Here is an 18,690-nt window from a genome sequence, read left to right on the forward strand (position 1 = left end):
GTTATCGGCTCCAGGCTAACAAAGTCTTTGCAAGTTCGGAATAGTTACTTCGGGATCCAATCGTTCGAGCACGGGGTTAGACTAGACACGCTCCTGAGATCCCTTCCAGCCATGCTTTTCTATGATTATGTATTTGCTTAATTCAGTTCACTGACACTATTTCCCATGTGCAAATTTTATGTCCTCCTGCACCTTTACGTTCTGCCATAAATTATTCTGTGTTCAGACCATGATGATTCTTCCCTTGAAGGAAAGAATCTAGTTTCTCTTGAACAGGCCTGTGCTATCTGTAGAAACTTAATTCTTGATTTTTTTTTTTTTTATTTATTTTTTTTTATTTTTTTGTATGTGGGGTCGGCCTAGCAGCTTGTGAACCAGTCTTTGTCACCTAAAAAGCATTTTGTCTATTCAGCTTACAAAATGTACTCTTGAAGTTAACACCCGCCCGCCCATGTTGTTTTGGTTAAGGATGTTTTTGTCGTAGCAAATGTTACCAGATATCTTCGAGTTCCTGTACAAGTTTTTTCCAGCCAAACCTTTTTTTTTTTTTTTTCTTCAATGGACCTAAAAACCTTGAAATGCTCAAGAGTCATTATAATTGATAAAAATGTAGAACCTTTTTTTCTCAAGCACCCTTTAATGTATAGGAACCTTAGCCTACAGAAACCTTCTCCAGGCTACTTGGATATACTTAAGTGCTGTCAAAGGTTTGTTGGCTGGTTTTGGGTTGTTTTTTTTGTTCGTTTAAGAGCACACCTCTCCGTTCCTTATGCTTTGAGATGACAGTGACTCTTGAGAATGCGTTGTTGGATTTTGTTTTGCTTTTGTATTGTTATAAAAAAGGCACATAGGCTAAATTAAGGTATTTCCATATTGCTTCACATTCCCACATTGTAATATAAGCAAATGTAATCTGTTACACCCATATATTCCTCAAACTGGCAAGTTTTCATAGAAATGTACTGAAAAGCATTCAGAGTGCAGGATGTTTTGCCTTCCTTGCCCCACAGCCAAGAATTGGGTATTGAAGAGGAGAACTAGTGTCCTTTTCCATTCGAGGTGGCGTTCTTTAAATTGTGGAGTGTCGTTAGTGTTTGCAGGCTTTCAGAACAAGCACTTAATTACTAGCTGTCATCCCTGTTCTCTACCGTGTAGTTTGTAGTTTTCTTGCATTTTTGGGAGCTGTAACTATAAAATTTACTAGTGAAGCAAGACAAATATATTTTGTTCTAGAGAAAGAAAGAAATTTTAAGACATGAAGGGACGAGAGGGAAAATTCCACAGTCCTAGACTAGGATCAACCTAGTACTGGGCTTTAAACCAGAATTAGTGTAACTTCTAATACATCTTCGATATGATATAGATGGCTTATTGTAAAAGTTGTTCACTTGATACTAAATACTTGGACATCAAGATTGGAAAACTATCTTGGAGGTTAGACACTTGTCTATGAAGTTGAGATATGGGAATTTGTCTTTCTTTTTTCTAGTGAATGTCAGAAAAAATTTAAAGCTGGGAAAACTCCTAGCCTAATATAGCCTGTGGTTTTAGGGCATTCTCCTGAGCAGGAGAGGTGCGGGTTCAAATCCTCTCAGGCAGATGAGGGAAACCAAACCTTCTGTCTTACTCAGAAAGGCTCAGGATGATGTACCGTAAGACACCCCTGAAGATAAGAAACAACAGCAAACTCCCCAATATTAAAACTCTACCTTCACCCATTCCCTCTCTCTCCTGTTCCCTGTTGGAGCAAACTATCTGGACCTTCCCAACGGTGCTGCTCAACCCCTGTTGAGGGGTGTTGACAGCCTAAATGAGAGAGGAAATTGGAAATATCAATCAAGATTATCCCTTGTACTCTACAAAGAGCATCTCATCCTGAGGTTGCTTCCGGTAAGTTAGCGGTGAGAGGAGTTTAGTTTCATCCTGACTGTGGAGTCTTACTGGCAGTGTAGCAGTTTCATCTCCACCCCCCCCAATTCTGCTCTAAACCCCTTCCCCAGTCAGTACTCTGCTGCCTTGTCACTGGTTCAGATCCAATTTCTACTATGGGACTCAAACTTGCCAAGGTTGTAGGAAAGTGTACTGTCAACTGAGCAGTATTAATATGAAGAAAACTTGAGTGTAACCCTGAGCAGGCTACATCTCCAGTAACTGTCTTGACTGCAAGCGTGCTGGTGGAGCAAACACTTTGGTCAGTATTTGGTATGAGGTATGGGTTCAAAAGGTTTCCCCTGTGGTGATTCATAGAGGTGGGGGGGAGGGGGGAAAGGTCCTTTGGTGACATAGAACTGGAAGAAAGTGAAGGAAGCAGATGGCCCCAATGATGACTAAAGCTAATGAAATGTATAATTTTCTTACTAAGAGCAAAACTAGAAAAGCTTTGAGATGGTTGGAAGTAATAACAGAACTGAAAGAGAGACTTGCAGATTTCCTGGGCTTGAAAAGATGGCTAGTCTAAGCAGTAAGCCTTGTAGTCAGCTTTCCTCCCCAAAGACTAACTTGACCCATGTCACATTAATATAATTTGCTGTGAGCACTTCCAGTGCAGTGAATTTTCTGTTTCCAAACTGAACTTAACTTCCGTAAGTAGTCTTTGTGCTAAATAAATATCTTGTCTACATAGAGGGGTTAGTTCTCAGTAGGCTCAGTTGAGCATCTGATGCCACATTAGCGACTCTGTACTCTCTCCTTGTGTTCAAGCCCTTAACGTGTGCTCAGAATACATCTCTGGCCCAACACAGCACTGTGCACTGAGCTCGCGTGCACTAGCCTCAGAAGCAGGATAGCTCCATTTAGTGCAGTGCTGAATGTGGCCGTGCGTGGCTTTGTTTCCATCCTAGTGAAGGGCTTGTCCACTCACTCTGAGCCATCCAGACATACCCTAAGCATCCTCCCACTTTGAAATGGCAGTCCCCCCCAAACTTTTTGTAGTGTAATCTTGTCCCCTTGTTTACTGTGCGAGAACGTTCCCACGTATTCAAGTCCATAGCACTGGGTACGGTATTTTCTCGAATATAATATGGAACTTTATTGTTGAAAGGCAGAGTGAAGGAGAAAACATCTTTCCTTGTGGTAGGTAACTGGGGTCCTTGGCACATTGTCATTTAATTATGGCATGGTAATATCTGATCCCAGCAGTTGCATTTCCTGCCGTGCCATATGTACAGCCCCTCGCATGGACGGTTCCAGCTTCAATCTGGTCTGAGACCTGGGGCTGTCCAGGGACTAGGGCTGACAGTCAACTTGATTGTTGACCCCAACCCCAGACAGTCCTAGATCTGGTTCACCTGGGGCTGTTTGGGCAGACATCAGCTGGCAGTCAGTCCTGGCCCAGATGGCCCTAGGGCCAGTTTGTGAACTGGGGCTGTCTGGGCTGTAGCTGGCAATCGGCTGATTGTCAGCTCTAGTGGATTTGAGGGTTTCCCTAGCTGGGAACTTTAAACCCTGTCCTGGCACCATTGCTAGGTGTGGGGGAGGTCAGAGGCTCCTGGCAGGGGAAGCTAGTGGCAGAACCTGCTTGTGCCATATTTCTTCAATATCATGTGCACTCTGATTTCTCCAGCAGCTGTTTTTGGGGGAAAGTGCATCTTGTATGTGAGAAAATACAGTACTCTGAATCTGCACAGCACCCCCCCCCACCCAGGAGATGCTTCCTGAATCTGCACAGCCCCCCCCCCCCAAGTTATTTATTGCCATTGTCTAGTGATTCTTTTTTCTTATTCAGATTGATGCTTCAGCAGCGATCTTCCTCCCCCCTTTTTTATTTTTCAAATAAGTTAAAAACATTAGAACAATATTTGTTACTCTGTATGCTCCAAAGCTCTGTCCCAGCTGAATTAAAACCAATAATTTAAACTTTTGAAGTCTTCCCACGAAGTTGATTGTTTTACAAAAAGCATGTTATTGAAGCAACTCAGATTTCTGAGTTCATGCAGACTTTCAGGAAAACATCTGCCCTGGCCTGTTGAAAACGTCATGCAGGGAAAGCTTATAAATAAAGATGTGGGATTAAGATGTCAAACATGCAGAAATTTGGTCACCACCCTGTTTTGTAACAAATGTGTTTGTATTGCATTCATCCTGAATAGCTGCTGAGAGCTATTGGGAGCCATCTGATGCAAATGAAGGCAGCTTGCTTCTGTGTTTTGGAATTGAACCCTTTCCTAGTAGGATGTTTTAAGGTTTTTGATAAACAGCAGAAAAAATATTACTTGAATATATTGTTCAGGTAGAAATGACTACTCTTAACATGCCATCTAATGCAAAAGATAATACTGAGATGGATAGAACTAGCTTCTTGGATGGTCCTTTTAAGAACAGAAGGTAGAGACACAACTTCCAGTTTGAGGGCAACTCTTGACCTAGAAAGTATAGGGTGATTGGAGGGAGATTACTGAAAGAGAGCTTTCGACTTGGCTACTGATGAAGAATTGAAATTCCTTGCGGGGAATTTGACCACTGCTGTCCTACCAGCTGCCCTCCCTGTGCTATTGGTATACTCCCAGAGATGCACGGAGGTGGTGTTGGCAGGTTGTTGGTATGAAGGAAAGCTAAGCTCTGAACTCTGCTTACATTGCCCTGCAAAAATGTGCCCCTGTTGTGGCTCTTTACATGAAAATCTGGTACTGTTCAGTTCCTCTCCTTTTAAGGCCTGCAGCTGGTAAATCATCCTCATAATTAGATTAAATTTCTCACACTGAAATTGCATTCTCTACACTGATTTTCTTCTTAGGTGAAATCAATGTCAGATGTTAATTAGCAGTTTTGATTTAAATTAACACTGGAATAGTTTTTTCTTTACTGATGAATAACGTGACCCATTTTAAAGCCCCCTGAAGTCTACCTTTTTAGGTGATAAAGGTAGGCTGTATATCAAGACCCAAAATAAATATATTGGGGACTAGTAGCACAAGGACTCTTTCTTTGGATGCCTCTTTTGAAACCCATTTAAATAGATTCTTCTGTATGCATACGTGCATGCACCATACTGAAAAGTGCTTTATTTTTTTTTCCCCTCAAAGCTGTTAGTTTTGTAAAATTTAGTAAGATGCTGATTCCCAGTTAGTACCATAGCTTGCACTGAGCCTTCTGCACCAGCATGGCCGTTGCAGTTATAGTACACTGTATCTTTTTTTTTCCTCGGGGCAGAAGCTGTTCTCGGGCTTCATAGGTTGTATTAGTGTCCAGGATCTAGTGAAGAATCGTTGCTTGAATTTCTCCTTAGATGGAAGCGCTGTAAAGTTAGCAGAAGTAAACGTCGGGGATCTGCTGTCTCCACACAGCGGGGGGAGGGAGCTGCACTGAAGCTTGGTTACGCAGTGGAACCTGGTACTTCAGTCCGCAGGCCCGGGAAATGCACTCTACAAATGAAATGACAACAGAGGAGTAGAAAGCTGTTTAGAAAGCAAGCTGACCCCTCTCCTGTGCTTCTTGTGACTCGCCAGTTGGTAGAGAAACCGGATTTCAACTTGAAACTACAAAAATAACATCTGGAAATTGATGGTCAAAGGTGCTAATTTCATGACTGGTACCTGTGGCCTATGGGCCAGTAGAATACAATGAAAGATTAATCCTCTTGCCCCTGTTAGAAAGTGGGGGGCTGTTTTAGGTTTTGTTCTAGCTCGTACATCAGATTGAACTCGAGTTGTGGGACCTTTTTGTTTCCCATTGGTAACGTAGAGCCTGAATACAAAAGTTTTTATTCCTAGATTCCCAGGCTGAGGCCATAGGGCTACATTGAGTGCACTTTCTCAGATGCCCACATCGCCACCAATCTGGAAGTCTGAGAGTAAAGGAAGGTCCCTGGTGTCACTTTGAAACTTTGCCAGACTACTCACAATTTAAGTGCAATATGTATAGTTGTTATTAAGATCTTGAGCAGGAAAGGGGAAATATGAAATGTCTTAAATATGTTACAGTTTGTAGATGCAGAGTCCTCAACTCCTCAATATTAAGGTGCACTTCATTAATTGAAAATGCTATCACTTGGTATGAGTGATAAAAGGGAGATGTGGAGAAAACTCTATCCTTCTGTTTAAGTGCCTATAAAAGCAGAGCCAGTTATCTCTGCTTTCTGCAGATGGCTTTGGAACAATTCTGTCACTTCAGAGACGCTTTCTAAAATGGAGGAGCCAGTCTGCTTTGTAGGAAGTAGATAAAAACTCTAATTCTTGTACTGACCTACATTTTACAAATAACTCTTTGCTAGTCCCAAGGTTAACATTGTGGCTGTGCGGCTCTAATTATGCCGTTAGTGATTTCATTCTTGGAAAAGGAACAAGATGCAAAGTCCAATAAGTGGATTTGATGCAGAAGCAAAACTAAATCTTTTTCAAGGACCTACATTTTTCTTGTGAAACTGAAGTAAAGCAGATTTCATCTCATTCAGTACTGCTATGCTCAGATTCGGAAAGCTACTGTAATAAAATCCCCATAGTTATTCAAACAGATTGTTATCCTAATTGCTACAAGGTGGTTTTTTTTTCTTTCCTTTTTAGAGAACCAGCAGCAGTCTATTTTGCAAATCAGTTGTCCGGAGTGAATGGCTAAATCATGAATTTCGTTATTCTTTTCTGAGTAATCTCTGAGCAGCTTCCCAACCCATTCCATTAAACCAGAGGCCAACTATCCTTGATAAGGGAGATGAACATGAATCAAATTTGACCTCTTATGTTAGGCTGACTAACAGTGATAAGCTTGCACGTTACTGTGAGTTGGAGTTCAGACAAACCAGTGATTCAGGATTGTTTGTACGGCAGTCCGTCTCTCCTTTTGCCAAGCTCGTGTTTAGTGAACGTGGAGTCTGTGCATTAGCCTGGGACATGAGCAATGGAAGGTTTTGAGGCTTCCTCACCAGCGGACCTCGCTCAACACACCGGGCCATGGCTAGGCAGCAAGAGGCAATGGGTGGATAATGCTCCGATGCTTCCCACGTTTGAGGGACAATTTAAATGACCGTTCCTTCTTCCTTAATTTCCAAAAGGACAACTGCTGCATAATTGCAGTCCAGTCTGCAATCAGGCCTGTGAGAGAGAGGAAACTGTCAGTGCAAGATAATGGCTCATCAGGGACACGTGAGGCGGTTGAATCACCTACCAGTGACTCGGTTGCTTTTATAGTTACTAGCACAGACCATATTGGAGCCTGCTTATCTTTAACAAGATAGCTACAGGAAGAGAACAGTGTTTGCCTTGCCTTCAGTTCAGTTTCTTCTCTTTATGTAAGACATTTTCAATAGGATTCTTCTAGATATCAGTATCTTTTCTTTCCAAGTCCTTGTAAGGATTTAAAGACACCTTGCCCCAAAATTGGCAAAGTGAGTGTAAAAGGAAAGAAAAAAGCTAAATACTAAACTGTTGTGATGTTTCTAGTAATGTGTAAAAGCTAGATGGGCCTTCTGGCAAACTTTCTAATGAATGGACTTGGTTCATCAATTTCTTCCCTTTCCTTTTTTTCCCCACTTAGACATTAACACAACTCCAAAAGGGCCAGCTAAGTTACTAAATGATAAGATAAAATATAACACGACCCTTATTAGCCATGTCAATCAGCTGCAAAAAGCAGGGGGGTGAGAATTGTTATTGGTTTGATCTATAAAAATCTTCACAAGATTAGAGTTTGGATGTTGAGTGACCTCTTATTCCAGTCCACAGACTGAAAGCCCATTGGGAGTTACGAAGTCTGCAATAGCTTCAGTCTTAAGAGGAGGAAATGTGATGGTCTAATCTTGGAAAATGGGCCACGCTTTTTTTGGTTGTTTTTCTTGTCCTGAATAAATAGGAGTCCAATGCTTCCCATTATAAGAGGCCTGGTAATGTAAGGGTAAAGGACTCCTTGTAACATAAGTGTACAGAACGCATCACGACAAATTTGGTTTTGAGATGCAGCATTTCCTTTTTTAGAGTATAATAGTTTGCAGAGCAATCTATATGCTATCTGCCATGGAGGGGAAAAAAACTAAAATCCAGAAATAAGAAATACAACACGGTTGCCTTCTGATATAGACAACAATTCTATATGCAGTTTTAAGTGTGCAGCCAGCATTTACAATCCTTTTTGTTCCACAGGGCGTGTGTAGATGAAATGGGGGAGGGGAGGCCCTAAATTGAAGCAGTGGGTTTCTAAAAACACCACTTCAATTTAGGGCCCTTTAAACCCCTGTGTTGTGCACACACACCTGCCACACTTACCTGCCTCTTCAGCAGTGCAGAGGGGAGGGTGAGCTGCTGGTGGGTGGAGCAGTCCCTAGACTGTGTGGGTGGGAGCTGGCGCTTCCCTCCACAGCAGCAGTGCCCCCCACTCCAGCACCCAGCTCGGACGGTCCTGGGAGGCACCGCAGCCACAGAGGGAAGCACTGGGCCCCAGCACAGCTCAGGCAGGCAAGCTCTGGGGAGAGGGTGGGGGGGGGAAATCAGGCTCCCCGCTTTTCTGGGTGGAGCCTGCCTTCTTGGGCTACTGCCAGGCTGCCTGCAGGGCTTCCTGCAGAGCCCCTGAGCTGCTTCACTCCGCAGCTGTAGGGGCAGCAAACCAAAACTCCTCAGAGGAGTTTTAGTTTGCACCCCAAGTCGCGCAAGGCACATTATCCACCAAATTTGCTACAGTGGCTGCAATTGATGCATTATACGCCGCCAGCGTGTGCAAACACCAACACTATTAAAGCAGTGCAAAAGCATTTAGCCTGCTTTAAAGTGTCATGCGCACATGCCCCTCGTTCCATCTACACACGACCGCAGTTATCGGTAAGCTAGAAACTATGCTACTTATGCAGTCTTCCTCAGTTTTCTTCTAGCGCATTTTTCTGCTTTTAATTGGTGCTTATCCCACTCCACCTGTGTTTTTTAATTAAAAAAAAAAAAAAAAAAAAAGGGGGGGAGAGGGGAACCAACACAACCCCCAAGCCTTAAGTAGAAAAACGTGCTCTTTTCCTTTTCCAGTCTTCTGCTTGTAATCTCTTACAAGTTGATAGCACTCTTTTATTAAACTCTAATCTGTAGGCAGCATCTACTAAAACACTATGCATTTCTGTGGCAATGAATAGCGTCCAAATAGCTTACAGACTTCTTTCATTTTCAGCACACGGGGAAGATAGCATTTTTATGAACACAGCTAGTAGTAGCCAGAAACACCTTATTTCAAAACTTGGAGCAGGCCTTCACCAAATGTAAGAACTTGAGGAAAATGCAAGTGACTGGAGGGAAGGCAGCAGGAGAGAGAAGGACAGATTAAAGGGGTAGAAAAGTGTTCAGAAAGCTACTACAATAGTCTTTTCTTGAGCTTCTCTTCTCTCAAATAGGATTTTCTAACTTGCTGACATCAATATGATATCTGACTGTTATCCAGTAGTACAGATCACAACTCGACCAACAACTGAAGTGATCTAGGGTGATCGTGGTCTTAACCAGCTCTTGTTATGGCTTGTATTCCTTGAGTTACTGCATTAATTTATTTTCTGTTTTTTCTCCTATCTTCTAGTCCTATTGCTACAGGTATCGCTGCGCAGCCCGCAGCCAGAACACTCCAGACAGCTCAGCTTCAAACCTGGGATTTCGGTGTGCAGCAGATACCCTGCCGGATGACTTGCAATGACCGAATTTGGAACCATTCAGCTCTCTGTGGCTACAAAATGTCCCTCCACCAAGAGGACTTCGGTGCAGTTCCAGTCTGCTGAGAAGGCTCTTTGGTAATCGATGACTGCCGAGACTGGAGAAGAAATTGGGGTGTGAGAAAAGAAAAATATTGGAAGAACCACTTTCCAGAATGAGTCAAAGCCAGTGGGAGACATTCATTCCATTTATCTTTGGGGAAGTTGGGGTTGCATTTACCTCTAAGTCATGTTAATTAAAATAGGGAGCAAATGCCCTTGACTGAAGTGGGACTGTTGCAGACTTACACCAGCATAAAACTGAACAGAACTTTGCTCAGTGCTTTTTACGAAGGCTAATTTTGTTTCAGATACTATTTTAAATACTTTCTATGGATCTTTAATACTGAATAAATTGGTTGGTGGACTTTCTTAAATTACCTAATCCTTTTTGACAAGGCCCTAAAATTAGAGGTTAGCATATTCTGGGTAAAAGAAAAGCTAGAATTTAGCCTGTATATGGCATCTCAAGTAAAACGGGAAACACCGTCAATTATATCCAGTGACGAAAGACGGAGCAGTTCTATAGAGCCATTCTATAGATTACCCTATATTGGCAATATGTTGGGGTTTTTTTGTAGATTTTAAGCCGTTTAAATATCCAGTATAAAATGCAACTTTGCCTGTTGTGTCTGAACAGCCTTTCTAGAAAAGGTCTTTCAAGATGTTGATTGTTTCTGGACTACAGGCTGATAATGTATTATGTGCACATGGAAAAAGGATTGAACCTTTATTTGCTTTGGTAGAGCAGGGGTAGGCAACCCCTGGCACGGGTGCCAGACTATGACACACACAGGCATTTTGCTTGGCATGCACACCTTGGGACAGGCGGTGGGAAAAGGGGCTGAGGCTGTGCTGCCACAACAAGGATTGGGCCCCTCATGGCTCCTTGCCATTTGATCCTGGCACACCAACATCTTAAAAATCGAGGTTGCAGGTGTTTCTTGGCACTTTGTCCAACAACGTTGCCGACCCCTGTGCTAGCGAGTTTTCATGATAAAAACACACTGGAGTTTTTTTTTTTTTTACTTCCTACCATGTATTGCCTATGCTTGTTTTGGAGGGCTCTGATACCGTTTAAATTTTTCTATTGTAATGTCTTAATTATCTATGATAGTGAATGACTGCTTGAGTGACAAATTGTTGGAGGATTCTTGAACTGAAATGGGAAGTTGTTTTTAAAAGCTGCATTTAAAAAGAAACTTCAGAGACTTTCTAATCTGTTCTTTGCTCTTAACTCCCAGGCTACCCAAATTGCTTCCTGTATGATGAATATTGAGAATAAGGCTCTTAACCTGAATCTGACAATCCCTTTAGATCGGGGGGTCTCCAGCAGGGGTGCTCAGCCACTGGCCTGCAGACCAGATCTATCCCTCAGCACCATGTTATCTGGTCTGCAGAGCCACATGGGTTGTAGCCCCAAGCATTAGATCGAGTGTGCACGGTGGTGCACAGCCTGATCCCAGCTGGGTAGGGGCAGTGCGTGGCAGGGCCCAATCCCTGTCTGAGGACTAGCCACGTGCAATTCATCTGGCTTGGGGAGTCCTAGGGTCTGGTCATTGTAGTAGGGCCTTTGGTGGTAGGTGCCTTCCCCCAAGCTGTACTTCATCTGGGGGATGGGGAAAAGAGGCAGTGCCTGGGTCCTAGCCTGCCTTTGACTGAGTTGGGTCCTTCCCACTTGCCACTAGAATACATTGCTGAGCCCTAATGTAGACCTTGGAATTCTTGCTTTAATGATGGTGTCTTTAAACAATGCTTGGATACTAGTGGGCAGTGTCAGACTTGCATCTCCATGAGTGGAAACACTAGTTCTGATAGCTTTTGTTACGACGATTTTAATTGGTTCTACATGGGTCCAGAGTGAGGGGCAGGGGCGGCAGGACACCAGCAAGGTTGTGGGGTAGGGGCTGTGGATTGGGAGTGAAGGGCAGGGGCAGGGCATGAGCATATTACTGCCCTCCCCTCACGGGTATCCTTTTTAGATACTGAAAATATGGTAACCCTAGGCAGGGGCAGGGCCAGGCACTGCCCAGCCAGGGCAGTAAATGTGTACCTGGGGCTGGAAAAAGGACTGAGCTGGAAAGGGGGGCGCAGCTCCTTGCTGTTGTATGCACCCCTGGGGGAGGAATGGGGATCTGTGTGCAGATCTGACCCCGGATCTGCATGCAGGGCAAGGGCGGGCTGCCTGCTGCATACTTGGGGGCAGGGGCTGTGCCAGTCTCTTTCTAGTGATGGGGCTGTGCTGTGCTTGAGGGAAGTGGCAGCACCACTGGAAGAGGTGGCTACGGGGTGGGCTACAGCCCCCCCCAAATTCTCCATAGCCACCCCTCCCAGTGCTACTGCCGCCTGCCCCGAATACAGACCTGGCCTAGCTCCCCCACGGATAAGAAGCTGATGCAGCCCCTGGCCTCAAGCCCAAAGTGGGCAGCCTGCCCTCACACTGCACACGCATCTGGGGGGCACATGCCCTCCATGCTTCCACTAGGGGTGCACGTAGCAGTAGGGAGCCACCCACTTGCCATGCCCCTTGGACAAGCTGCCTGCAGCTCTGTCCTGCTTCTGGTGTCATGGACCCATTTGCTGCCCTGGCTGAGCAGTCTCTGCGTCACTCCCTCCCACTCGCTCTCTGGAGGCTTGGATTTGCCCCCTCCCCACACCCCTTCCCTTTTCCCATTTACCAGCCCCCTGCTGCTCTCCAAGCTGCTGGGTTGCATTCCTGTAGCTATGCACATGCCACACACTATTTATCAGTGACATTACTGGCTACACTGGCCAAAAAAAGCCAATTATTGATAATGGTAATTTTCCTTTTATCGGTGCCGATCCAATAAGTGACTGATTATATAGGTGCACCTCTAGTTGTAAATCAATTATTAATGCCCCATCCAATTCAGCAGTTCCCTCATAACATCAGTGGGGCTTAAACAAGCGCTTAATAAAGCATGAGTTTAAATGCTTCACTGAATCATTGTTTAAGTAGGCATCAGTCTTATAAGGCTAATGGACACGAGTGCTGTGGGTTTGAAAATGCCTGTACTTTGCAAGCAGCCGAAGTGAAGGCCCACTAAAGTCCACGTGGTTCCCAAAGAAGACGGATGCCCATCTGTTCCAAACTCTTGTAGGATTGGACCTTAACTATGTTTGACTGTTGAGAGGCTCTACTTTTGAAAGGGAGAAACTTTTTTGTGATGGGACTCGAATCAGAACGCGAGATGGGGGTCAGCTCTTCTTCCCCCCCCCCCCTTCCACCCCCCCCCCCCCCCACTTTCTGTGTCCCCTCTCTCTCTCTCTCGGCCATAAAAGAACTTTCTCCTTGAAGGGCTTGGGAACTGGCTACAGACTTCATCAGTAGTTCTCCATAACCAAAGCTAGACTTCATTTATAAAACAGGGCAAGGGTAAGGCAAAAGGCCATATGCTTGGCTGCTGGAGAGACAGTCGGCAGGAAAAACATCCAAATTCCCTTTGCCCTTTATCACTATCAAGTCATGTTTCAGTTCTAAATCAAACAAACAGTTGTCCTCATAGGAACAGTTAATTTATCTGTATCCGAGATGAGGCAGCTTGTATGTATGCAGAAAGGCTATGAATAAAGGCTGAGGTCAAATCGAGGAGAGCAAATAAATCAAGGGCTTGTGCAGCTGACAGACTCTAGTTACTGCTGCTTATGTGCCTCAAAAACATTCCTGCATCTTACTCGTTGGAGTTGGGGAAGTAGATTTTAAAGCTTTTGTTCTTGCTCTTGTGTAGTAACTTAACTGGAAATTATCTTAACCATATTGGTCACCTACATGGGTTTTGGAACTGCAGCTTTATACCCCAAACTTTGAACGTATGCATAATGAATAAAAATTAGGGTTCGTGCACATGAAGTGTTGGTTCAAAGGGCATGCTAGTGCCCATTACCTAGAAAAGCTTGATTCCTACAAGACCTTCTTTTAAGTGTGAAGTAGTCCCCTCCCAAATAATAGCTACTGGCCAAAGTAATAAGGGGAGTTTAACTCTGATAGGGGAAAAATAATGGAGACGTGCAAAAACCAAAATGAAACACAAATACTCTCACATGCATCATAACGGCTAAAATAGTACGCAGGAAAATCCCAAGGTTGTATTGAAATAAGATTAGGTAGTGTTTTTCAGCTTTGTTGCTGCTGGGACCCAGAGTCAGCAGCTGCTGATCTAAGAGTCTCCTCAGTTGTGTGACTCCTGGCCGTTAGTGGGCATGGTGCACCCCTGCTGCTGGGAGCCCCTTGGCTGATGAGGGGGTCAGCCACCAGGGAGACCCTGCTATGTGTGCAAATTCAAGCTCAACCGCAACCAGCTACAAAGTTAGTACTTATTTTCAAGGTCTAATTTTATAGCTGGTTGGACCTTCTTATGGCGTGATAGCTACTTTGCAAGTGTAGCTGGTCTAAGGTAATTGCACAATTAACCAGTTAATTACACGGTACTTGTAACATACAGAGTGGGTGTTGGAGATCCTTTGGTTTAAAAGCACTTTCATTAATCCAGGCCCACCTGATGCATTCAGATAAAAAGCCCACAAGAGCAGGAAGAAAACCACCTGGCAACTTCCTTCCTATCTTCTGCTAAACAGCTACTTTATATTTTTAAGTGAGCGGGCTTTTATTTCTGCTTCAGTTGTGCGTTAGGAATGGAATGGGGATATGGAATTGATATATCAAGATACAGGGCTACCAGTGGAGAAATGGAAAAATCTGGATTGAGAAGGAGACCAGTAGACTAATAAATAAAACACTTGGCTGTGCAAAAAAAAAAAAAAAAAAAGTGCTAAAATGCTAGTTTAAGAGAATTAACTTATCTCTGCCATCTGTTGAGCACCACAGAAACACTGTTTTCTACTACAGATATCCATTACCAGCTATGATCTGAATCTGTTTCAGAAGTCAGACTTGCAGGTTTATTTGTTCATCCATCCATCCTTTTTCTAGTTTTTAATTCTGAAATGTCTGACTTCTCCTTCTGGTATTTTTGCCCCATGTTTTTGTCTCTATCTGACATCCTAATTCGTTCTGCTTTTAAATGCCTCTGTATACACTGAAGTGTACTGTGCTGCTTCAAAGAGCAGTTTGCATTTTCTTCCCACTCGTACAGGCTTTTTTTCCAAAGGAAGCTGAAAACACTGAGGTGATGCTCGCTGTTTCGCAGGGATGACTACTTGGAAGTCAATGCTGATACCCCATCAGCTGTGCTTTGAGGTGAGAGAAGAGGAAATATCATGCAGGAAGCCTGGTACGTGCAATCTTTGGCGTACAACACAAGGAAAAATACAGTCTGCAGAGAAGTGGTAACGGAACAGAGTTGGATCCCAAGTTTAATTGCAATTAATCGAGCTGCTGAATGGTCAAGGCAATTCAGGAGTCTTTTTTTTTTAATAGCTTTTATTTTTCAAAAATTTGTACTGAGACCAATTTTGTTAAGAATAAAGCTGACATTGCCTTTTGCCAGTGCCAGCTTTCACTTCTACCCCTCCATTTCCTTTCTAGTTTTAATTTGTAATCATCTGACTCTTTTTTCTTTATCCATCTCCTTGTGCATTTCTTTGTGATTAACCTCCTTCGTTTTGGTTTTGGATACTTTCACGTACAGTGAAGCAAACCCATACAAACTAAAACAACGAAGTTGAAGGCTAGATGCAAGAACCACTCCCCTGTTGATGTGTCTTGCCAGCCTCTCTCATCTACCTTGAAACTGCCAAAGGGCATTCAGGATGCACGAACTCTAGCATCCTAGTTTTTGCCCAAAGCTAGCTCTACCAGTCAGTACTGAGGTACATTGCAATCTCAACTTCTAAAACTAGCCAGTTTTTCCCATTTTCATATCATCCGGCACGCTTGCCTGCAGCACCACTACACATCTGCTTAGTTTGTGCCAACAGCTGTATAGTAAATCTGTGTCACTTGCATAGTATGTAAGCATTAAACCCTTCTGGTAGCAAAAAGGTTATGTCAACTGCCTCTTGAAAACACTGTGAGATGTGATGGATGGAAGACGAGTACCTCTTACACTTCAGTATGTGAGAGCAATAGCTTTAAATCCTTTTGTCAGTTCTGATTTTGGTTTTGGCATCAACTTTAAGGAGACATAACTACTTAAGTGGAGTTAATTTTCCATTTCCCCACCTCCCTCCAGTGTCTTGCTAGTGTAGTTCTTCTTGGGTATATGTTAGAAAGGTGAACATTCAACAAAAAGGAATAATCATTAGTAAAAATAGATGCTATTTTAATTAACATTCCATTAGCTGTTTCTAGGGAATCTAGGAAACAAATTCAGAATCTTTAACACAACTTTCTTTACGTGGTGTGGGGTAGAGAGAACTGTCAAAAGGCAAGAAAGAAACGCAGGATTTAGCACCACAGTAACAGGGTTTTTTTACTCCTTTGTCTTCCTTCAAGACTTCTCCGTCGCCTTTAGGTCCTGGTAAGTTATGGGATCTTCCAGAATAATCATACGAGAGTTCTTGGCTGGCAAGGATATCTGTAGCTGCAAAGAGTGCTAATTTAGGCACCATTGAGTCTATTCGAACAGGGACCATAAACAGATTTGGCTCACAAGAGTGGTTCAGGAACCTGCCAACATTACCTATATAGGTAGGATCAACGTACGTCTCCATTATTTGTCCATTGTAAAGGTGCTCCCTTACTGCTATAATATAGTTTGAATCATCTGGTGTCTGTGTCTGTATTCTTCTACATGCCTCCTTGAAACCTAAAACTTCACCAGCATATTCGCACACAAATCTTCCTTTGGGTATGAACTCCAGAGTGCGAAGACCCCACCCCTTCTTATCAGTGTGGAACACCTCCAGCTGGAATTGCAAACCCCTCTGCACAACCCTATTTTGGCAGGACTCGCTACACTGGCACATAGCATTGCACTCAAAAATAGGCCTAGCATAGCCCGTTTCACTTTCTAGGCTGTTGATGCATAAACTGTTGTAATTTTCACCATGGCGAAGGCATGAACATGTGGCGGCTGTGCAGGAGGCACTCAGACAAATACATCCGGGAAAAACGATCTCGGAGGGGTTGATGTCTTCACCTGCTCCAGTCACATGTTCTGGGCTATACTGTGAAAAGGAGAAAAATCAAATGGCTATTATGACTGATACTGCCTTTCACCCTGTGAAGGAAAATAAAACATGAATTAATGTCTCTTAACACCTTTCCTATTGAACACGTGTTGGACATGTAATAACGATGACAACTTCTCAAGTGGCTACGATTTGTCATCATCTGGTAGGCAAATGAGTATCTCTGGAATCAATGCTCCTTTCGCCCCCCGAAGGGGACATTCAAAGCTTGCCCCCCTACCCCTTTTTTTCCTTAGTTCACAAACCAAAACTTGCTGTAACTCGTTAATGCTTCTTTGTTAATGCTTTTTAGTGCAGCTTTGCTTGCAAACTAGAGTTTTTGCAAGACTTGTAATTCCAGAAATCTGTCTACTGTGGCTTCTGTTTTCAAAATCTAGCTATTGCTAACTGTAGCAGGATACTGGTGTATCTTTTTTTCTTTCCCAAAGAAGTCTCAACTGCTAGAGACTGAAGCCTCACAACACAGGGCAGGTGTGATAACACTGCTACCTTTCCTCCTTCAAATTCACCACAGACTCTCAATCCTGGCCCAGGGAAGCTGCTTCCAGGAATGAGAGGCAGTACCGTCTCTCTCTTTCATGTGCCGGCATTTCTAATGAAGATGACCACAAGGGGGACAACTGTATCTAAATGCAGTGTCTAGGAAAGTGTCTCTGGACAAAGGTGTGGTGTCTTTCGGTATTTTCCCCCGTCTACCCAAGAAGCCGGCTTGTCTGGGAGAGTTATCTGTAGCAAGGGAAATGGGTAATTATGAACAGTTAAATTTTTCATCTCTATAATTTTAAATAATTATTTAAATAACTTGTTTTGGGTTTAGTTAAAAAATGCAAGTTTTAGTCGCCTGGAACTGGGGGAAAAAAATAGGCAGGCCCTCATACTAATAAGATAATTCCTAAAATAAATAAATAAATAAATCTATTACCTGCCTCAAAAATAGCTATCTCACTGGCCCACACAAAACAAATGCATCTAATTTTATCTATGATGGCCAGACATGATATAGACTCTTTTCAGTAATAAAAGCACTCCTTCAGATAGAAAAACAAAATATGCTATTTATTTGCATACTAGAACGGAAACAGAAGCAGATGGTGAAGATGGAAATATGTCTATGCATGTAAGTCACTGTAAAATTTCATTACAATCATTTAATGCTATTTTGACTGTTTAAAAGCTGTCCTAGCAAACCTGTTTTTAATTTGTGGATAACCTCAAGCCCCCATTTTTACTTTTGAATATTCATTATTCAGAAAAGCTTTATAGTTTGTAGGGGTAGGTACCATGCTTTATTAATACCTCTCCCAGTAATTTAATCTTCCCAAGAGAAAAATGTGTTACACTAGCACAGCCATGTGTGCTCAAAAACAAAAGCCATACAGATCGCATTTCAGCCTCCTTTCCTTCAAGGGAGAGATCTGGTTTTAAGCCAGAAACCAACAAGTTTCAATTCCGGCTTTCAGAATTCAACTAATGCCCCCATTAAATGAACATTCACATCAGCATGAACATTTTTATCATAAATAAAGTCAGTTTTAACTTGTTAGTCAAACTTAGTGGGGCTGAACTCTTGTGCTTCTGTTCAAAGAGTCTATTTTAATTAGGGACTTTTGTCTATTTGCCAACATACCCATGAATTAACTGAAATAAACCCCCTACTTTCCTATGTGCCCATAGGGAATTTGATGCTGGCTATAAAAAATAAGAAATGGCGTTCATGAATTTTGGATCTTTTCCTTCAGACCTATGGAAAGTGACCACCCTAACAGTGCAACTGCTTCTTCCTATCTGTGAACAGCAGGGACCCTCGACCAGGGTCTCTCAGCAGTACTCTGTGATGCCATAAGATCCCTTTTTAAGGGTACAAAAACCTGTGTGAGATCCACAGGCAATATCAAACATGAATCCACAGCATCCTGCCCTCTTGTGTGGTCTGAATT

General features: G+C 43.1%; 2 protein-coding genes and 1 long non-coding RNA gene across 4 annotated transcripts in view; 1 reads left to right on the forward strand and 2 right to left on the reverse strand.

The window, feature by feature from the left end:
- The window catches only part of SUMF1 (sulfatase modifying factor 1), a 46,477-nt gene extending 36,726 nt beyond the window's left edge, over positions 1-9,751 (forward strand). For both annotated transcript variants that reach the window (XM_006026693.2, XM_025207696.1), the window contains one exon: positions 9,472-9,751. In XM_006026693.2, the coding sequence (XP_006026755.1) occupies positions 9,472-9,585 (114 nt within the window). In that variant the 3' untranslated portion in view covers positions 9,586-9,751. The remainder of the gene's footprint in view (positions 1-9,471) is intronic.
- LOC112550781 lies at positions 4,981-7,393 on the reverse strand. Its single transcript, XR_003094780.1, has 2 exons — positions 6,854-7,393; positions 4,981-5,360 (listed from the first exon to the last, which is right to left on the reverse strand). It is a non-coding gene; the product is annotated as an uncharacterized LOC112550781 (long non-coding RNA).
- A 4,895-nt stretch (positions 9,752-14,646) lies between the features above and the next one.
- On the reverse strand, positions 14,647-16,741 carry LOC102381990 (histone-lysine N-methyltransferase SETMAR; the record flags this gene model as incomplete). Its single annotated transcript, XM_025207690.1, has 1 exon — positions 14,647-16,741. A coding segment is annotated over one exon (825 nt), but the record flags the coding sequence as incomplete, so codon positions are not given.
- Positions 16,742-18,690: the final 1,949 nt, after the last annotated feature.

Source organism: Alligator sinensis, unplaced genomic scaffold, assembly GCF_000455745.1.
Source record: "Alligator sinensis unplaced genomic scaffold, ASM45574v1 scaffold984_1, whole genome shotgun sequence".
In the NCBI taxonomy this organism is placed as follows: domain Eukaryota; kingdom Metazoa; phylum Chordata; order Crocodylia; family Alligatoridae; genus Alligator; species Alligator sinensis.